The sequence below is a fragment of the Nanorana parkeri genome, unplaced genomic scaffold, assembly GCF_000935625.1.
Source record: "Nanorana parkeri isolate BGI_ZX_2015 unplaced genomic scaffold, ASM93562v1 scaffold178, whole genome shotgun sequence".
Lineage (NCBI taxonomy): Eukaryota > Metazoa > Chordata > Amphibia > Anura > Dicroglossidae > Nanorana > Nanorana parkeri.
The window spans coordinates 165,567-185,406 of record NW_017306446.1 but is presented as its reverse complement, the minus strand read 5'-3'; the positions used below and the strand labels follow the sequence as shown (position 1 = coordinate 185,406).

At 47.0% G+C, this 19,840-nt stretch overlaps 1 protein-coding gene across 1 annotated transcript in view; it reads left to right on the top strand.

Moving 5' to 3' along the window:
* The window catches only part of CFAP65 (cilia and flagella associated protein 65), a 60,461-nt gene extending 44,441 nt beyond the window's left edge, over window positions 1-16,020 (top strand). The window contains exons 26-34 of the mRNA XM_018554927.1: window positions 2,057-2,173; window positions 2,362-2,481; window positions 3,336-3,407; window positions 4,333-4,547; window positions 8,217-8,219; window positions 9,728-9,862; window positions 11,071-11,361; window positions 15,307-15,441; window positions 15,847-16,020. Of these exons, the coding sequence (XP_018410429.1) occupies window positions 2,057-2,173; window positions 2,362-2,481; window positions 3,336-3,407; window positions 4,333-4,547; window positions 8,217-8,219; window positions 9,728-9,862; window positions 11,071-11,361; window positions 15,307-15,441; window positions 15,847-15,958 (1,200 nt within the window). The 3' untranslated portion in view covers window positions 15,959-16,020. The remainder of the gene's footprint in view (window positions 1-2,056; window positions 2,174-2,361; window positions 2,482-3,335; window positions 3,408-4,332; window positions 4,548-8,216; window positions 8,220-9,727; window positions 9,863-11,070; window positions 11,362-15,306; window positions 15,442-15,846) is intronic.
* The last annotated feature ends 3,820 nt before the right edge of the window (window positions 16,021-19,840 follow it).

The following is a 19,840-nucleotide window of genomic DNA, read 5'->3' as shown; positions in this document are numbered from 1 at the left end:
ATTAGCTATAATTTGGCGCTGAAGTTGCTAGAGGGCCAGACCATTATAAATAGGGAAGCAGGTTGGTTACCACGACAGTAGAAGTGATTTGTTTCTGAAGATACGGGGAAACAACGCGATGTAACAGCCTTTGAACGTGGGATGATTGTTGGCGCTCGGAGCCATGGAGCGAGTATCAGCAAAACAGCAGAATTCGTTAAATGTTCAAGAGGAGCTCATTGTTAAAGTGTTTAAAGACCGGACTGTCAGCCGAAAATCTGGGTCTGAACGTGCGGATTGTGGCCGTCAGCGACTAGTCAATGTTAGGGCAGAACGGGGGAGGGGGAAGACTGGTACAAGACAACAGAAGGGCAACAGTGCCGTGTCAGATTCCTCGCATCACCTTTCATCATCTCGTGGAGTCATCTCGTGGCCCAACGAAGTACTGATGGGGTGGTCATAATAATCTGGCCACTCAGTGTACATGTTAAAGTGACCCTGTCGCCAATCTAAAAGTTGACCTAAGGCTGCTCACTGTGAAAAAGAATGAACGTATTTACTTCTCCTGCTGCCAGCGCTGCCAAACGCCACTCAGTTGATGACGAATCTTCCCTCCTAGTCTGCTTGATAACCCTCATCCCCCATTGCACTCAGTGGTTCTCCCGCTGACCTCCATGTCGCTGCTGTGTCCTGCAGTGATGTGAAGGTTCATGACAGGAGTGCTTTGGGTGCTACTGATCAATATTTCCCGAAGTCTTGGTTTCCCAACAGAGCAAAAAACTCTCTCTCCTATTTTTGCATTGGTTTCCCAACAGACTTCACGGGAACAGGGCAACATTTTTCAATGTGAGCAGTGGGAGAGGTAAGTATTTACATTTTTGCAGTAAGAAGAATTGTTTAAACCTTTAGATCGGTGATGGAGTCACATAAAAAAATGTTACAATGATGTCTGGTGGAGCAAAGAATGCTGGAAGATCAACAGTGGTGAAATGTGAAAGTTGTTCTCTGGGATTGTGCATTGGGATAGTTTCTTGTTTTTTTATTGAAAAATTGAAAGAGTTTTACCCCATGTGTGGCGCTTGTCAGAGGTAAGGAGAAAATGCGGGGGAGAGAGGCAGTACTTGGTGGGTACACCGGTTGTCACTTGTGGTGTGATAAGTATAGATATAGGGGGGTGGGCGTAGTTGTGCAGCAGGTGTGCGGCTTCCGTTTTGTTTGTACCGGGGTGTCCAACAAGTGTGCTGTAGGGAAACAAAAAATTGGAGACGGAAGCGCCACTACCTGGCGCAATAAATGTGGTAGAGCAGGGTGTAAGCGTAAGTGATGTACTCACCTATGGCTGGATGAGCATTCGCTTGTAATCGTCGGGTTGAGGTGAAGTAGGTGGAGTGGAGTAGTAGTGGGAACGGTCCCTCTTTTCCAGGGTGGGTTGGCGATTAAACCCAATAAGGCAGATGGAGACACAAAAGCGAGGGGGTGAAGTATGCAATGGTGAAGAAGGGGTGGGCTTCTGTAACTCACCGTGGGGATAGTGGAGAACGGCTCTCAGCGATGACGGTGCGGCCAGTGTCGTGCCTGGGTGGTGGGCCGGTCCTCAGGAAGATTGCTGGCACAGGTGTCCTCTGGTGGCAGGTGCTGGGGAGCGGTGGAGTGAAGTGTTGTCCTGGACGGGGGGACTGGAGAGCGGTGGAGACGCCGGGGTGACAGAGTGCAGTACAAGCGAATGCTCACCCAGCCATAGGTGAGTACATCACTTACGCTTACACCCTGCTCTACCACATTTATTGCGCCAGGTAGTGGCGCTTCCGTTTCCAATTTTTAGTTTTTCTTGGGTTTTTTATTGAAGATTGTGTGCGGCATTTACTTGAAAATGCAGTGAAATGGTGTTGCGTTACTCAAAGCAACCAATCAGATTCCAGCTTTTACCGGGTATGTAATCTGGATCTCAAAAGTTGGTTGCTTTTGTTTGCTGCACATATATGATGTAAAGATAGTGTCCTGGCTGGGATTCTAAATCAAGGACCTCAGTGCTGTAAGGCAGAAGGGCTAACCACTAAGATACTGTGTTTGTTTGCAGGTTCTGCAGGTCTCACCTCTTTTGGGCACCATGAAGCCGGGTGAGAGCGTTAGTGTGGTGGTCACCTTTCAGTGTGGCGAACAGGCCTCATTCTACGCTCTGGAGCTGGTGTGTGAGGTGAGGATTGAAGCAGATCTGCCTATTTACTAACAAGGTGCAATGACGCTGTAAACAGCTTACTGCAGCAAGAGTGGTTGCTCAGGGTCACTGCAGTTTGTGCTTTGTTTCCAGAATAAGCCTGCGAGTGTCTTGTAGGTAATGTCATGTACCATGTGATTAAAACCAAAAGCTTTTCCTTGTACCAGATCTTCATGGAGAAGGCCCTCGCTGAGTATGAACGGGCTGTTAGAGAGTGGGAGGAAGAAGAGGAGCGGCAGACGGTAGAATTTACAATTAATGAACCAGCTGAGAAGAAATTTCAGACGGTAGGTGACATCGTGACACCTTGCACTTACCGTATGTCTTGAATCATCCAGGTTGAATGACACCGCAGTATCAAACCAATAACAAACATGGCATTGCGGACCCCCCATTGGCATTTCACAAATAAGAAATTACTAATGACAGCTAAAACATGAAAAAGGGCACTGTATGACATTTGTAAAGCCCACTTGTATGCTAACATTTAAAACTAGTCCCCCTCAAAAAAATTAAACAGCGATGGCTGTAATACTCACTTTCTCTCCAGCACAGTCACCCGCAGTACCTCTTTTCCACCACAAGATGTCATCAGTCTTCAAGGCAATTGACCATGAGAGCAGATAACATTGCAGCTTCAGTCTCATTCAGCTACAGCTAGAACAATTAGTGGCTGGACTAGCTGTGGGGTACCATTGGGGTGGATAGAGCAATGCTCAAGCTATTGTACTTCCACACCATCATTGCTTTCTCATAAAATAGTTGCACAGAGCTTTTTTTAGTGAACTTTTTATAGTTGAACTCCGGGAATGAAAAAAAATACCATGGAGTGCCCGCCCCCTGCACTACAAGGGTTACATGTTTAAGTCTAGGGGTAGCCGAAAAAGATGTAATACTTACTTTATCCCTTGCTCTGGCAGGCTTCTGGTGGTCTCCTCTGCTCTCCAACACTATAGGTTGTTAGCAGACCCTTGACATCCTCGCATACAAAGCAGGACTATTGGTCCTATATTGTATGTGATGAAGTCAGTGTGCAAACGCCGACCAGACCAGAGAGAGGAGACATTGGGGGACTGGTTTCATACTAGTTCTTGTATAAATATAGAATACTGTATATTTCAATAGTTTGTTGTGTTCCTAGAGCTGTCTGAGGTCCGGTGGTCCTGGAAGAGGCCAAGATAGACACCAGCTAACTGAGATTAAACGATACAAGGTGAGCCAGTTCATGATCAGCACAACGTATGTGACATGACAGACATGTAATTACAGATGATAATTACAGTTTATTTTCTATGAGCCATAAGCATTTGGTTGCTTAATTTCCAATAGACAATCAGAGTTTACATTGACGTGTCTCCTCCCAGCTTAGTAGATATGATGTAGCCAAGTGACTCGGAAAGAAGACCTCCTTCTGAAAATGCTATTTAACTGGTTCACTTAACTTGTTCACTGTCAATGTCTCTGGCTTCAATACTGATTCATTGACAGTGAACAAGTAGGAAATAGGTAAACTAAGAGCCCTTTATCTGCAAATAGGCTCTGGATTAGTAAGTTAGGAATTATTTAAGTCAGGGGATTGTTAGGTCAGCCTACGCACTACAGATTGTCTGCAGAAAACTACAGGAGGGGGCGGAGACAAGACCAGTCACCCTGCACAAGGAGAGAGCAGCAGTGAGCAGTCTTTATTACAGGAAGGGGCAGAGACAAGACCGGTCACCCTGCACAAGGAGGGAGAGCAGCAGTGATTGGTCTTTATTACAGGAGGGGCGGACACAAGACCGGTCACCCTGCACAAGGAGGGAGAGCAGCACTGATTGGTCTTTATTACAGGGAGCTCCAAGTTTCACATCCGGTTTGGATTACACAGCTGCGCAGATCTGGGAGAAATACACAAAGCTCAACAAGGTTCAAGTATGAATACAGCTCACTCTTGTATGAGGACAATATTTGCTTATCCCTTCAACTTCAAATAAGATAGAAGCTGGCAGCGTTTAATAAGATTGAAGGTGGCATTGTTTACCCAATCATGTAGAAAACAAGCAGTGCCCAACAGAGTCGTGCCTAGAGTATTTGACCCCTAGGGTGCATCGTTTCATCAACTCGTATGCCATCATGTAACAATTGTATTCTGCCATCAGACTCTACCACCTATCAAGAACGGTGACTACACCCGACCCCCGGTCAGCCGAGACAGGGAGAGCCGCCAGGCACAAAAAGAGGGTAAAAAATTGCGGGTCCGGCCTGAGCCACCTTTGCCTATCCAGCTTCACCTGTCAGTGACGGGCAGGTCCCACCACCCACCGGATTTTCTGAACCAATTCCCGAATGACTTCCAACGTCACTTCCAGCAGCAGTGAGTGGATCCCCGCATTCTTACTAGCCAAACTATTTAAATGACTGTCATTTTCTGTTGTGACTTTGTAGTGCACTGAAGCTTATATTCCCTCTAATGATAGCCAGATACACAAAAGGTTTGCATTGTTTTTCTGATGTCATCAAGTACAATGCAGGCCCAATGGCCAGCGTCGGTCCCACATTGTACTCGGTGACTTTGGAATGTGGGCGGGAGTGACCCAACCAAAGCAGGACCCTGGCGTAAGGGAAGTATTGCTTTTTTAGATCATACCCTAGACAAAACAAACATTGTATTCTGCATGAGCTAAGGGGGCTACAATGTTTCTAATTTAGTGAATACATAAATAGGTTGGCAATGCACCAGAATTTCCCCCTCAAAAAAGACAAGCACCGTTTTTGGCAACGTAGTACACCACAACACACGGTAGTGCATTACTGTGTGTTGTGGTGCGCTGCAGCACATGTGCAATGAAGCTGCATTCCCTATTTAAAATGAATGACATCTCAACATGCTAAGAAATGTAATGTGTTTTGATGTATGTTGCAGTAATGTGCGCCTTCCTGCGATGCACCTCTTTGGAAAGGTGTTGTGCCGCTCTTAGCATGTGACTGATCAGTGAAAGGTGAAGCATCAGATTCATGAGCTCATCTCTCCTTCACTAAGATTATCTCCTCCTATCTGCATGCTACTTGCACTGCAGCATAACTGATGAACTCCTTCTGCTGCTTCTCCCACCTTCAATCTGAGCTCTGCTGTACAGGGACCCTAAGAGGCCGATAACCAGCCGAATTCAGGTTCTTATACTAAAATTCTGTAGATTTAAAGTGACTCTAAACTCGGGGATAAAATCTTAAAAATGCATTCAGGTACCTTAATTAATAACAACAATGTATCTTATTTGTGTATCACTCGGCTGTAGATCCTCCAATCATCTCTGAATTGGCACTGACACTGTCCTTCCTTCTGGAGGGGGGTTACTTCTGTCTCGATCTATCCGTGCAGAGACTGTCACTCACGGCTCCCTGCAGGTATTCCCCCCTCCCCGGTCCGATCCTCCAGCGCTGACTGGTGGAACGGACGGGGGAGGGGGCGGGTACAGCTGGCTCTGCCTCTAGATAGGCAGAGCAAGCTGTCACTCACGCAGCTGGGTGGATCCAGACAGAATCGTCGGGATCCGTTCCAGCTGCGGCGTCTCAGTATACCGTGAGCTGCAGCTCGCGGTATACTGAGCTTTGGGTGACGGGAGGACGCTAGTTTGTGTCCTCCCGTTACCCTAAGGAGAACTATGTGGAAAAGCGCTAACTCCATAGTTCTCCTTTAATGCATTCTCTGCTACAGGGCTGTTTGTGTCTATGGACGCACACAGAGCATGAGCACGCACGGGTGCCTCCATTAGAATGATGGTGGCGCCCGCACAGGGGGGGGAGGGGGGGATTGCTGCAGGGACCCACTAGAAAACGAGGAATTAAAAACTTTTAAAGAAAACCGGCAACAGCCTCAATCAAAGGTGGATCTCCTTGTAGGAAATATTTTTTAAGGCTTTAATATCACTTTAAGGGACTTAAATGTATTTTCTAGATTTAACTCCTGAATTTAGTGTCACCCTAAGGACGTAGTAATGAATACAGAGCTGCATATACTGTATTTGTGTCTTTAATATCTGCCTGGAGCTCCTCCATAACTCTGGTTTCAAATTCTAAAATGAACTTCCAGAACAATTGTTTTCCTAACTGTCCCGTTTTTCCCATTACCGATCACAGAAAGTTCTGCTGACTTCATTATGCAAAATAATATCAGTAATTAAAATAGCTGTTGCAGCTTCATTGTTAAAGCTGGAGAGGACAATTGTTTAATAAATGCCTTTATACCAGTAATTGTAGTGCTGCTCGGAGTTCTTATAATAGTGGTGCCTATGGGTATCTTTCACAAGGAACTGACTGCAGTCATACAAGCGTCACTAATTCATCATTTCCTCCTATGTCACTCGGGTTTTAAGTCTCTGATCGCTTTCTGATGGATATCAGCGTATTGTGATGTTGAAGAGCTGATGATACTATGGACTTTCTATTTTGCTTGGTAGCTGTTGGTGAGCCCATAATTACAGGTGACTCGTACAAAACTCCATTATTCTGCTAAAGTTCTAATTAGGGTTTTTCTTTGTTAATACGCTTCAGGCAAAGTGTAAATGAAGGCGTGGTTTGTCCATGCATCCGTGACCCCCCAGCTGCACATACTCACCTTTACTTCGCCTCCCTGCTATTATAATGAGCAGCATGCAGGTAAAGGTGAACTCCGGCCTTCCCTACAGTCTTCTATCTGACCTCCGGCCTTCGCTACAGTCTTCTATCTGACCTCCGGCCTTCCCTTCAGTCTTCTATCCGACCTCCGGCTTCCCCTTCAGTCTTCTATCTGACCTCCGTCCTTCCCTTCAGTCTTCTATCTGACCTCCGGCTTCCCCTTCAGTCTTCTATCTGACCTCCGTCCTTCCCTTCAGTCTTCTATCTGACCTCCGTCCTTCCCTTCAGTCTTCTATCTGACCTCCGTCCTTCCCTTCAGTCTTCTATCTGACCTCCGTCCTTCCCTTCAGTCTTCTCTCTGACCTCCGTCCTTCCCTTCAGTCTTCTATCTGACCTCCGTCCTTCCCTTCATTCTTCTATCCGACCTCCGGCTTCCCCTTCAGTCTTCTATCTGACCTCCGTCCTTCCCTTCAGTCTTCTATCTGACCTCCGGCTTCCCCTTCAGTCTTCTATCTGACCTCCGTCCTTCCCTTCAGTCTTCTATCTGACCTCCGTCCTTCCCTTCAGTCTTCTATCTGACCTCCGTCCTTCCCTTCAGTCTTCTATCTGACCTCCGTCCTTCCTTTCAGTCTTGTACAGTTGTACCGGCTCCTCTCCTCTTCCTCTGATGTCACTGCACACTGGGAGCTTCTCACAATGTACATTAGAAGTTGCAGCCAGTCAGATAGAGCCCGCCTCATTTTCTGTCTGGAGGACATCCAGCATCATCTAACACTTTCCTCTCCAGCCAGACTATCCGTGGCCCCGCCCCTTTTATTCATTGGTTGTGTCAGTTATTTCAATCATGGAGGCTCAGCATCACAGGTGGGTGTTACGTTAGGCAAGCTGGATGCAAATACAGCCTGCCTAGGAACACCCACTCCTCCAGACTGACAACCAACCCTCAAGGCAATTTGATATTTGCATAACTCCTCCCAAGAGCCTACAGTCTTCTATCCGACCTCCGGCCTTCCCTACAGTCTTCTATCTGACCTCCGGCCTTCCCTTCATTCTTCTATCCGACCTCCGGCCTTCCCTTCAGTCTTCTATCTGACCTCCGGCCTTCCCTTCAGTCTTCTATCTGATCTCCGGCATTTCCCTTCAGTCTTCTATCTGACCTCCGGCCTCCCCTTCAGTCTTCTATCTGACCTCCTTCCTTCCCTTCAATCTTATATCTGATCTCCGGCCTTCCCTTCAGTCTTATATCTGATCTCCATCCTTCCCTTCAGTCTTATATCTGATCTCTGGCCTTCCCTTCAATCTTCTATCCGACCTCTGTCCTCCTCTTCAGTCTTGCACAGTTGTACCGGCTCCTCTACTGGACTAAAATGGCTTCCTCTGATTTCACTGCATACTTTGAGCTCCTCATAATGTGCACTAGAAGCTGCAGCAAGTCAGATAGAGCTCACACTCACCAGAATGACAGCTGTAGTAACACCACAGATCAACCGCTTGGTTTTACCGCCCCCTTGCTGTCTGTATGAACGAGGCCAACGGGTTAGAACTCCTGTCATGGTTTTATTGCTGTCTGTGAACCCGCTGTGGAGATTCACTCGGTCTGTTGGTATTGGTGATCATTGTTACTGGGATTGGAAGTGAGGGAGTATCCAAAATTAAGAGCTGTCACTGGAAGTGGAATTTAGGAAACATCCTCCAATGGTTTGGTGACAACTCTATTAGAGGGAATTTCCTTCACTTTGGAGAGATTTCCTCTTACTTCCTGTTGTGTCTCTAGGTGAGGAAGCCATTATAAAAACTGCCAATGGGGCACACATGACACAGGCTTCATCCATTCCTTATTCTAGTTTGTTTTAGATATATATTGACAACCCGTTACAGAGCCATCCACAACTCTGCCCCCGGCTATATCTCCAACCTTGTCTCAAAGTATAACCCTATATGTCCCCTCCGCTCCTCCCAAGACCTTCTGGTCTCTAGCTCCCTTGTCAACTCCTCCCATGCTCGCATCCAGGACTTCTCTAGAGTCTCTCTCCTCCTTTGGAACTTTCTACCCCAACCTGTCTGGCTATCTCCTACTCTGTCTGCCTTTAGGTGATCCCTAAAGACTCATGTCTCCAGGGAAGCCCATCCCACCTCAACCTAACCACTGAACCATCACATTCTCAAACAATTCATCCCCACACAGCTCCCTCCTCATGTATCACCTCCCCCTCCCTTTTAGATTGTAAGCCCTCAGGGGCAGGGCCCTCCTTACCATCTTGTCTTGAATTGTGATTGTAATGTCTTCCTTATATTGTAAAGCGCTGCGCAAACTGTTGGCGCTATATAAATTCTGTATAATAATATATATAATAGACACAAATGAATGCAGCTCCATAATCATCAACACACCAATAATGTATTTTTTAAAATACAAGCAGTGTATTTACCTTAATCTGACCTGGTATCAGCCTCCTGCAGTCCCTGTACAGCAGGGCTGGAGTGTGAGAGGAAGAAACAGCACAAGGAGCCAATCGGTTCACGTGATGTCAAGAAGCATGCTAGTAGGAGGAGAGAGCAGTGTGACAAAGAGATGATTTCATTACTGTCCTGCTTCTTCACTATCCAGTCACTGGCTGGGGGCGGATCCAGGATTACCTGGGCTCAGAGGAAGTGGGCTAAATAACACTGGCCATCAGAGTGAGGTCATCTAGCAGCAGGGGAAATATCTGGATTAAAGAACGAGAGAAAACTGAAATGCAATTATGTCTTGCAGCAGCTAGTCAGTTTCTGTGTTTTATTTTCTGAACAACCTAAAAAATGAAAGCCGATTCCCTATTGGTTGCTAGGAGAAGCAAGGTCTAATGCAAGAATTTTCTGCATGTAATCTGCCTCCCTGTGGGCACCCTCAGTGTTCCCCATGTCACTGGAACGCTGTGTTTTCTCGTATGTACTATGCAGGTTACCCAAGAAGAAGATGGAAAAGGCAATTCCTGTGGACCTTCAGCCTGAGACAGGAGAACCAGACGGACACCCAGGAAAACCCACCAAGGCAATGCAGGAGATGGCTACAGACATCATGGCTGCAGTGATTAGGTGACATGACACAATGGTTGTCCCTGTTCAGCATTATAGGGGAATGCTGCCATGACATGTCAGTTCTGGGTGAAAACGGAGACAAAGCTGGAATATCATCTTTCAGACTTCAGGAAAACGGCTCAACACGCAGTTACAATGCAAATTAGAGGTGCACCGATACCGGTTTTTCGGTACCGAGTACGAGAACCGTTTTTTACGGTACTCGCCGATACCAAATACTGATACCGGAAGTTCCATTAAAGAAGCCAGGCGGCGTGTAATGACTCGCCACCTGGCTTGCCGATTAGCAGGGAAGCTGTCCCCATGCTTCTCGTCATGAGATGTCGAGAAAGCATGGGGCCGGCTTTCTGGCCAATCAGGAAGCTGGGCACCGTGTAAGGCTGGGCACACACCTTACAACCATCGCAAGACTTTTGTCTTGCGATGGTTGTAAGGTACTTAAAAAAACGTACGATCTGCCTATCTTGCATAGGCAGATCGTACTTGCGATGATCGCAAGCCACGCCCCCTGAGGGGCGGGCTTCCGATGACCGCAATGCCGAACGGGCAGTGTGCGCTTGCGCACACCGGCCCGTCCGGCTTTTATCTTCCGAACATGCTACACACCCTCAGAACATCGTACGATGCTCGGCGGGTTTTGAAACATGTTCGTAAGTTTAAAGTCGTGCGACCTTACAGTAGTAGAGGTCGCACGGCTTCCACACACCTTACAATAATCGTACTATCGCGGGATTTCCCGCGATTATCGCAAGGTGTGTGGGGACCTTAATGATGCAGCGCCCAGCTTCCTAATTGGTCGGGAAGCTGGCTTCAATCAGGACTCCATGCATTGAGTCATTGCACGCTGCCCAGCTTCCTAATTGGCTGGCTAGCCGGCTCCCTCGTCACAGGTGACGAAGGAGCAGGGAGATGGCTTCCCAGTCAATCAGGAAGCCGGGCAGCGTGTAATGACTCACTGCCCGTCTTCTTGATACCAGCAGCTCGGGTATCGGGCAAGGCATCAGAGCATTTGGGCGAGTACAAGTACTAGTATCAGTATTGGTGTATCCCTAATCCTAACACCTCCTTTCTTGCAGTGTTTATACTGATAATGATTTGAATTGGAGTTCTTCTTTATAAAGCAGTGTTTGTTATTCCAATAGTAGCTGTGGGTCTATGGTTTGATTCTACTTCCATCTACAAGATATACATTGTTGTTCTCGCAGGAATCTCCTGGATGATAAGCAGTTTCATGAAGCTCTGGAGGAGATACAGAACGATCCTGTGCCGTACTTCAGACAGTTTCGCAGCCAGGAAATCTCCCCTGAAACTACCAACATCCCATTGGCTGAAGAACTAAGTTCAGAACAAACACCGTCTGGTGCCATGACAGAGGAAACAGAGGAGGAAGTGGACAAGTCAGCCACGTCTCAGTTGATAACGGCACCAGAACACAGAAAGAGTGAAGCAGAACAAACTGGCTTGGGACAAGAGGAACTGAAAGAAACGTTCAAAAGGTAAAAAAAACTAAATCTGGGACAAAGGTGAGAATGGCCGTTGGGGCTTCTGTAATCTCTATTCTCTTCATTACCCACTAGGGGGCGCTGATACATCACAACCCAAACTTGTCACCTTTCTCTGTACACGTTATATGGATCCTCATATTTGCTACTTATATATATAGTTATACTAATAACTAGGGATGCACCGATACCAGTTTTTCAGTACCGGGTATGAGTACTGATGTATCTTTCGCTATTGGCCGATACCGAGTACCGATACCAATAGTTCCACTAGCATGGAGCCGGCTTCCCGGGCAATCAGGAAGCCGGGCAGTGGATAATGAAACGCTGCCCAGCTTCTTGATTGCCTGTGAAGCTGGCTCCATGCTGTTTGGCCGTGAAGCCGGCTCCATGCTGTTTGGCTGGCTCGATGCTAATTGGCTGGGAATCAGCATGGAGCCGGCCAAACAGCATGGAGCCGGCTTCCCTGCCAATCAGGAAGCCGGCCGGCAAATCATTACCCGTCGCCTGGCTCCCTGATTGCCCCGAAAAACCAGCTCCACGTTCCCTCACGGCACTGCTGGTCAGAGGAAATCTCCCTCTGACCAGAAGTTCTGGTATCGGGGGGTAAGTATAGGAGCATGTGGGCGAGTATGAGTACTCACACAAATACTCGGCATTGTTTTTTTCCTTTCTGAATGAATAATTAGACTCATTGGTCTTTTTCACCCATTCAATATACTGTGTTTCTTAACTATTGTGAAGGAAGTCTCTGATGATTGTTGGTTGCTCCCAACTCAGACTTGCTGCAAGCCATAGGAGCCTAACATGCTGGCTTTACATCATGTGACCCAGAAAAGAGTGCCGTGGGATCTATTATTCCAGCTAATATGAAAGTTCTGAAGACTTTTATATGACTTCCCCTCCTTCTTCCCAACCTAATCAACAATGGACCAAATTGTGGACTGTTTTGGTCTGATTTAAGAACAATACAATTTGAGTCAATTGTTTTGGTTGTTGTGATTTATCCTCAAAGAGCTGCTCGAAAAAGGTCGATGTCAGCAGAAAAGTTGAGCTGACCATTCACAAAACAAAGCCTGGACTGTGTGTTATGTGAAGGAAGAGAGGGATGTGCAGACACAAGGACAGCATTGGGGTCTATGAGACCTGCAGCGCTTACATCCGTGCGGCCCTGAAGTACAGTGGGGACTATGAGACCTGCAGCGCTTACATCCGTGCGGCCCTGAAGTACAGTGGGGACTATACTAATCCCGCATTTAAATGAGCAGATTTGATGGGTTTAAAGGAAAGCCTGCATGATGACAGGGGGTTACTTTTCATGCAAAGGAATATCTGAAAGCTTTAACCATGGTAAGTTTTTTTTTTTTTAATGCCTGGAGTTGGACTTTAAGCCCATTGCTCCGTATTGCTTTGAGTCAACAGCAGGTGCAGCCTTTGAAGTGTGATAAATCCCACATAAAACAACATGTCTTCTTCTACCTGGCACATTGCTAGATTTTACATATTGTGATGTTTGGGGAATATAGCCCAATGGTGAGCGCTTAAGGACCAGTCTTGAAGCCAACTTGAACATAAACAGGACAGTCCTTATTCCTCTTCAATATAAATGAAACATAACAGTTCACGTGCTTCTTATAATAATCTGCGTTTCCTCAGCATATACAGTCCTCAGCACACCTCTGTGTGATACTCACACTGCTCACCCCTCATGAGCACTCACACTGCTCTCTCCGCAGTGTGTCCACCAGGTACCTTGTGTCACTGACCTTCCCCAGCCTCCCCTGGCTGTTCCACATGCATCCAGCACACACCCAAGTCTGCTTGTGGCCGTGTGACTCCTGCACACCCACACACCACTGGCTTGGCTTGACCCTTGTGTGCCTCCAGCACACACCACCAACTCTCCCCTGAGCTCTGGGCTGGGCACTTAATAAGGCTGCTCTCAGCCACCTGACCACTGGCAACACCTGACCTCAGGACTGGAGATTTCATCCCACCCAGAACACTAGGGGGTTATTCACAAAAGGGTGAAGAGTTTGGACAAGGCAGGAGAAGTGAACAATCTAGAGCAGGGGTGCCCAGTAGGTAGATCGTGATCTACCAGTAGCTCTCAAAGCTGATGCTGGTAGATCAGGAAGGGTGTGAATAGCGGCCCCTTTATTCCATTTTGGTATATTTATTTAGCTGTGCACACATAATTACCTATTAGCCTGAGTCTGCTGAGCCCAGCTCCCCGACACCTCTCTGGTGGATACTGGTGGTTGTAGTGCTATGTATTACATCAAAGAATATTAGTTTACACAGCTTGTTGCAAAATACAGCAAGGTGAGCCAGGAGAGAGAGCGGGGAGAGACAGCCAGGGAAGAGAGCAAGGAGAGACAGCCAGGGAAGAAATCAAGGAGAGACAGCCAGGAAAGAGAGCAAGGAGAGACAGCCAGGGAAGTGAGCAAGGAGAGACAGCCAGGGAAGAGAGCAAGGAGAGACAGCCAGGGAAGAGAGCAAGGAGAGACAGCCAGGGAAGAGAGCAAGGAGAGACAGCCAGGGAAGTGAGCAAGGAGCGACAGCCAGGGAAGAGAGCAAGGAGCGACAGCCAGGGAAGTGAGCAAGGAGAGACAGCCAGGGAAGTGAGCAAGGAGAGACAGCCAGGAGAGAAAACGAGGGGAGACAGCCAGGAGAGAAAACGAGGGATGACAGCCAGGAGAGACAGAGCGAGGGAGGTTTTTTTTTCGTTGGTAGATCTCGTGTAGCTTGTCATTTGAAAAGTAGATCTTAACACAAAAAATCGTGGGCACCCCTGACCTAGGACAACATAACTGATTTAGAAAGTGAGCTGAATTGGAGAATTTTTCCAAATCAGCTATTTTGGCCGAAATTGTTCACTTCTCCTGCCTTCTCCAAACCCTTCACCCTTTTGTGAATAACCCCCTTATTAAAGAAATCTTCAGAGCCACAATCCAGAAAAAACAGAAGAAACCAGAAGGCCAGCATCTTCCCTGCAAATCTATTTATTTTCCGTGACCTCTCAGCCCCTCTGGCTAAGAGGCCAGGGTGACTGTGTTGCCAGCATACTCCGTGGCATTGCCACGCACTGCCACAACATATGCAACTAGAGCAAAATTAATATTGCTACAAATTGTCCTGAGCTGCATTCATTCACCACATCAGCTTGGTTAGGGTACAGCAGGCTTGGATGCAACTTTAGGTGATACCAACCCAGATGAGACACCACTATAGAATCGGCACATGGCTGGTGGGAAAATAAAGGTACATAGTTACAATAGGTGAGGGGAACACTTGTGACCAGATACAGACAGGTGATTGGTATATTTCCAAAAATGGTTACAGGCCTACAATGCTTCTTCATTAGGGCTAGTCATTCAAAAAAATCATGGTCTGAACGGACTCACTGATCCATCTGGGTGGATTTACAATAGCTGCATCCAGCTTTGCCGCTTCAAGCAGACAGGCTGATGGGGGTAACGTCTGCTTGGGACACTGCAAACACATATCTGCAACCTAGCAACTTGTCCAGGTGAGCAAATATGTTGTATCTGAAATTACAGATCATTGCACTTTCAGTACTGTTGGATTTTCCCATTTTTCTTTGGTCTCTTTATGACCATTTTAGTCACAATTTAGGTATCTTGCAGCTATGGTTTTGGACTTATTACTTTGTGGCTATGGTTTTGGCTAGCACAAGGTAATTCACACTGTACTCAATGTGAGCATAAAAAAAGACCTCATGGGAAATTAATGAAAGACTTGGCGCTGTAGGGTCCGACTGCTGATCACTGAGCCACCCTACTGTTACCACCGCATACAAAAAGCTATAAAAATCTCACCCCTGTGAGAAATGCATTTTCCTATTCTGAATGAGTTGCGCTCTATCATACAGAAGGTCTTTTATATCAGTATTTGGGTACTCGTTGTGTCTTTCAGGGCTCCGCTGTTCAGCCAGCTGGTAGAGTCCATTCTGGAGAACACTCTACAGAATATCATGATTGAAGCCAACCGAGGGGAAGTGGTGCTGACAACTCGTCCGCGTGTCATCGCTCTGCCACCTGCGACCCCCAGGTATGTCACATGACACTGTGAAGAATCCGAACAAGGACCATCATGGCAAGATCATCGGAGATTATTTAATAAAGCTTCAGATATAAACAGATTGAAATAATTAACATGTGAAAAGCTTATATGCGATGATAGGGACTGGGTTTAGATCTACTATAAATGCTCTGTAAGTGCGGTTGATATTCACATATAAAGTCAGGGCTGCTTAGGATGCATGACCTGAGGGTATACCTGAGGGCAGCAGAGACTCTTCTCCAATTGTTCTTCTCTACAGCAGACATAGTACTAGCAGCAGACAATCTACTTGTCCCAAGTGGCAAAGGCTTAGCACGATTTACAGCTGTGTCAACACCAGAGCTCTATGGTTTCCTCTGAACAAATATTACAACTTTGCCCTCTCTTCACCAGGGGGATCACACCGACCTCCTTGTTCAGAACACCGTCCGTGGCACACAATGTACCTGCTACTTCAATGTCTCCAGAAGATCCAGGACCCACGCCGCCTACGGATATTCAATAGAGTACTCTGTGTCCAGGACACAGTGTAATATGACAAGGATACCTGGCAAGGTTCTCCATCGTTTAACAATTTTACTTCCAATCATTTGATTTAATGACAAGGTTCTCAACTCCAGGGAAAACCTTGTTTCTACTTTTGCATGGAGTGGGTAAGGGTCAGAACTTGTCTGTGTCCTTACTGATGAGATTTTTCCCTCATTTCCTGTCCCGGAGACTTGAGGAAATTGGAGGGTGCAGTTGTCACTGAGACAGGAAGACACAGAGAGCAATTAAAACATGACTCTCCATTCTGCTCAATAAATGTGCTTTCCTGCCGTTGTTCAACTCATCAAAATGTCCAACTCATCAAAATCTCCAACTTGTGGCGTCACGTCCAGTGACTTGCCAGTAGGAGATTGGGACGAGGTGGCGCTAGTGCGCGTGCGCCATCCGTGGCAGCGTCAGAATCCTGGTCGAATCTCCTCAGTGTAGACACAGATAGAGATACAAAGTTTTAATTCTTCCCTCTCTGTACAAAACTGAAATCAAAGGTTTGGCCGGAGTTGGCTTTTTTTGAGGAGGCCAACCATTACTAATGTCATTTACACACTAGAGGTAATGAACACTACAAGTAAGCTAAATGATCGCTGACATGACTTGTACAGCATCACAGGAGGCCCAATACCCAGGGTGCCCTGTTGTGCAAATCTTGACCAGCTTATGTGCTCCAGACCTTGGTTCCATCCCCCTCCCACCTGACTATTGGCCAGTAACGCTACACAATATGGTTGTGTGTCAATAGTGAGGCAAGAGTATGGCTGGGAAATATCCACCACAGGAGCTTCTCAAGGATTGTAAATGGGGTTTGGGGCTCCTAGGATGGTCTACAGCAGGGATAGGCAAACTCTGGCCCAGCTATGGTGAAACTACAAATCCCGTCATGTCTGTGGCTGTCAGTCTTGCAGTGCCCATGGGATTTGTAGTTGCACCCCAGCTGGAGGGTCGAGGTTTACCGACCTCTTGTCCACAGGGTTTGTGAGCATGCTTGCAGGCTTCCAGTATCTCCTGCCTGTTAAGGGTGCTGGTGGTGAAGTCCTCCCAAACATTTCGATCATTGAGATAAAAGGAAAACTTACCACCAAAGTAATATTTGGTTGGCTCTGGTTGGTTGCCCTTTTTAATTTGTTTTAGAGATTTACTTTTACTCGTTTTTTTTGTCTGTGTCCCCTGCTGGCTGTAATAAAGATGTCATTCTATGGCAGCAGTGCCTGCCCGGTTATCAGTTTATTCTGTAGAGGATCTTTTGGGGTGGACATGACACCAATGTTCAGCATTATAGTGGCTGTGGTTATTCAGTGACACAGAATTCTGGAAGGATCCCAGAGAAATTCAGCATGACGGCAACCATACTCTACTGAAATATACACTGCCTGGCTAAAAGTATGTGTTCCCCCCTCCCAAGTGATTGCATTCAGATTCTATTCAATGCTGTGTGTGTGGTCAACAGTAGACACACAATGCAACCCCTTCCAGATTTATTAGTTTTGGATGGAATCCTGTCAAGTTTTTATTTTTCTATTGCTAGACAGAAGGGGAGGTGTGTGCAGTACTGGATCTGTAGGTAAGTTGATGACCTTAATAGAGTGTTATATCTGGTGTGAGAGGTACACTATATTGCCATATAGGTGACAACCTATCACGGCACCACGCTTGAATTCACTGAGCTCCTGAGGCTGGGTATACACCTGGGCGTTTTTCAGTGCTGATCAAAGCGCTGAAAAACGTTCAAGCAGTGAAATCCTTTTAATTCCTATCGGCACGGTTCCCGTTTTGACGCGCTGAAAAACGCCCTACGCCCAAAATAGTACAGGAGCTTCTTTGGGGCGGATTTCAGCGCGTATGCATTAGGATACAGCTTGATAGATTTCATAAACGCGCGTTTGACGCGTGTTTCGTGGACCGCAAATCGCGCTAACGTAAGCCCAGGTGTGAACCCAGCCTGAAAGCGACCCATTCTTTCACAAATGCTTGTAGAAGCGTCTGCATGCCTAGGTGGGTGATTTTATACACCTGTGGCCATGGAGGTGATTGGAACACCTGAATCCAATGATTTGGAGGGGTGTCCCAATAGTTTTGGCGATATAGTGTATCTCTTAAGGTGCCCATACACCTTGCGATTATCGTACGATAATCGCGGGAAATCCCGCGATCGTACGATAATCGCAAGATGTATGGAAGGCGTGCGACCGTTTTTACTGTATGGCCGCACGTCTTTTGTCGAACCAGCATGCTGGAAAACCCGCCGAGAACAGTATGATTCTCGGCGGGTTTCTAGCCTGCTCGTTCGACAACTGCGGAACGGGCCGGTGTGCACACGCGCACACTGCCCGTTCAGCATTGCCGTCATCGGAAGCCCGCCCCTCAGCGGGGCGGGCTTTCGATGATCGCAAGTACGACCTGCCTGTCCAAGATGGGCAGATCGTACGAGCTTTTAATAAGCTTACGACCATCGCAAGACAAAAGTCTTGCGATGGTTGTAAGGTGCATGGGCACCTTAACAAAGATCAGGTGTCCTCAGCCCTGCCTTGCTGTTAGACCGGTCCCCGCAGCCTCTTCTCCCCCAGGATCCGGTGACCTAAGTCCTGCTGACGTCCTCATGCCCAATACAGGTCCATTGACTTGCATTGGATGTCAGGATGCCAAAGGACATTCCAAAGCTGGAGCGGAGGGATGAGAAAGGTTAGCGGTCACTGCTGTGAGACCGAGGATCAGGTGAGTATATCTTTTAGACCCTGGACCAAAATGTGCACTTAACCCCTTGTAGGATGGGGAGGGTTCATTTTTAATATGCCTGCTTATTCTTTAAGATTCAGAACTGCTTCAGGTGCAGATTTGACATCCTACAGCGTGTTTGAAATCCAATTTGTCTTCCGGAATAGACTTGTTTGCACTGTGCAGAATATGGCCCTTCACATTTTTTGGTCAAGCCCTGATGAAGGGGGGCCCGCCCCTGGGGATCCACTGGAATAGGTTGGTTCTGTTTTATTCGACTTGAAATAAAAAAAAAACTTTTCTGGATATATGAGAAGCTTTTTGGCTTTTCTCCCCATACCTAAAGTTTTTGTTGTTGTTCTGTTTTGTGTACAACTGGGAGGATTTTCCTACACTTCCTGTTTCGAGACACAGGAAATAAGAACATATCTCCCCAAAATGAAATAAATCCTCTCTTAGATGGTTTTCCCCAGATGGAAGATTTCCCCTCCTTTCCTGTTCTGGTGACAACTCAAAATTTGAGATTCTCCCTCACTTTCAGCCCTCGGTAACAATGCTCAGCAGGACAAATAGAGTGAATCTGCCCCGGGGAACATAGACAGCGGAAAAAAAGCTTCTAATCTTCTCCTACTCTATGCAAATAAGAAAACAATAGTGGTTTGCAGGTACAATCCAATCCCCTTCAGGCACAACTATTTATAGGCTGCTCCATAAACACATATGATGATCATCACTTATGCATATGGCGATGGTGGGAGGGAGAGAGCGCGGGCCGCTGATGGTCAATAGCAATTCTCTTCCAGTATTTCAAACCTGTCTGATTGATGGTATCCATTGCTGGGGTTGTCTGCAGGGACTGGTCGTCTAACAGGGTCAGCAGATCTTGAGCTTACATCAATGATCTGCCTTAACCTCTTGCCGTCCCCCCGTTGTGAAAAAACGGATGGACGGCGGACTCACATTGGCGGGTTGCCATCATCAGATGGCTTTTTTTTTCTGCTGCCGCGCGCACGGGCAGAAAAAACCCACTCGTTCTTTACAGCCGTCACCAGCTGTTTGACATACATGCGATCGGCGGCTCTATAGCCTACCGATCGCATGTATGTGCTGGCTGGCTGCGCGCCCCCCCCCC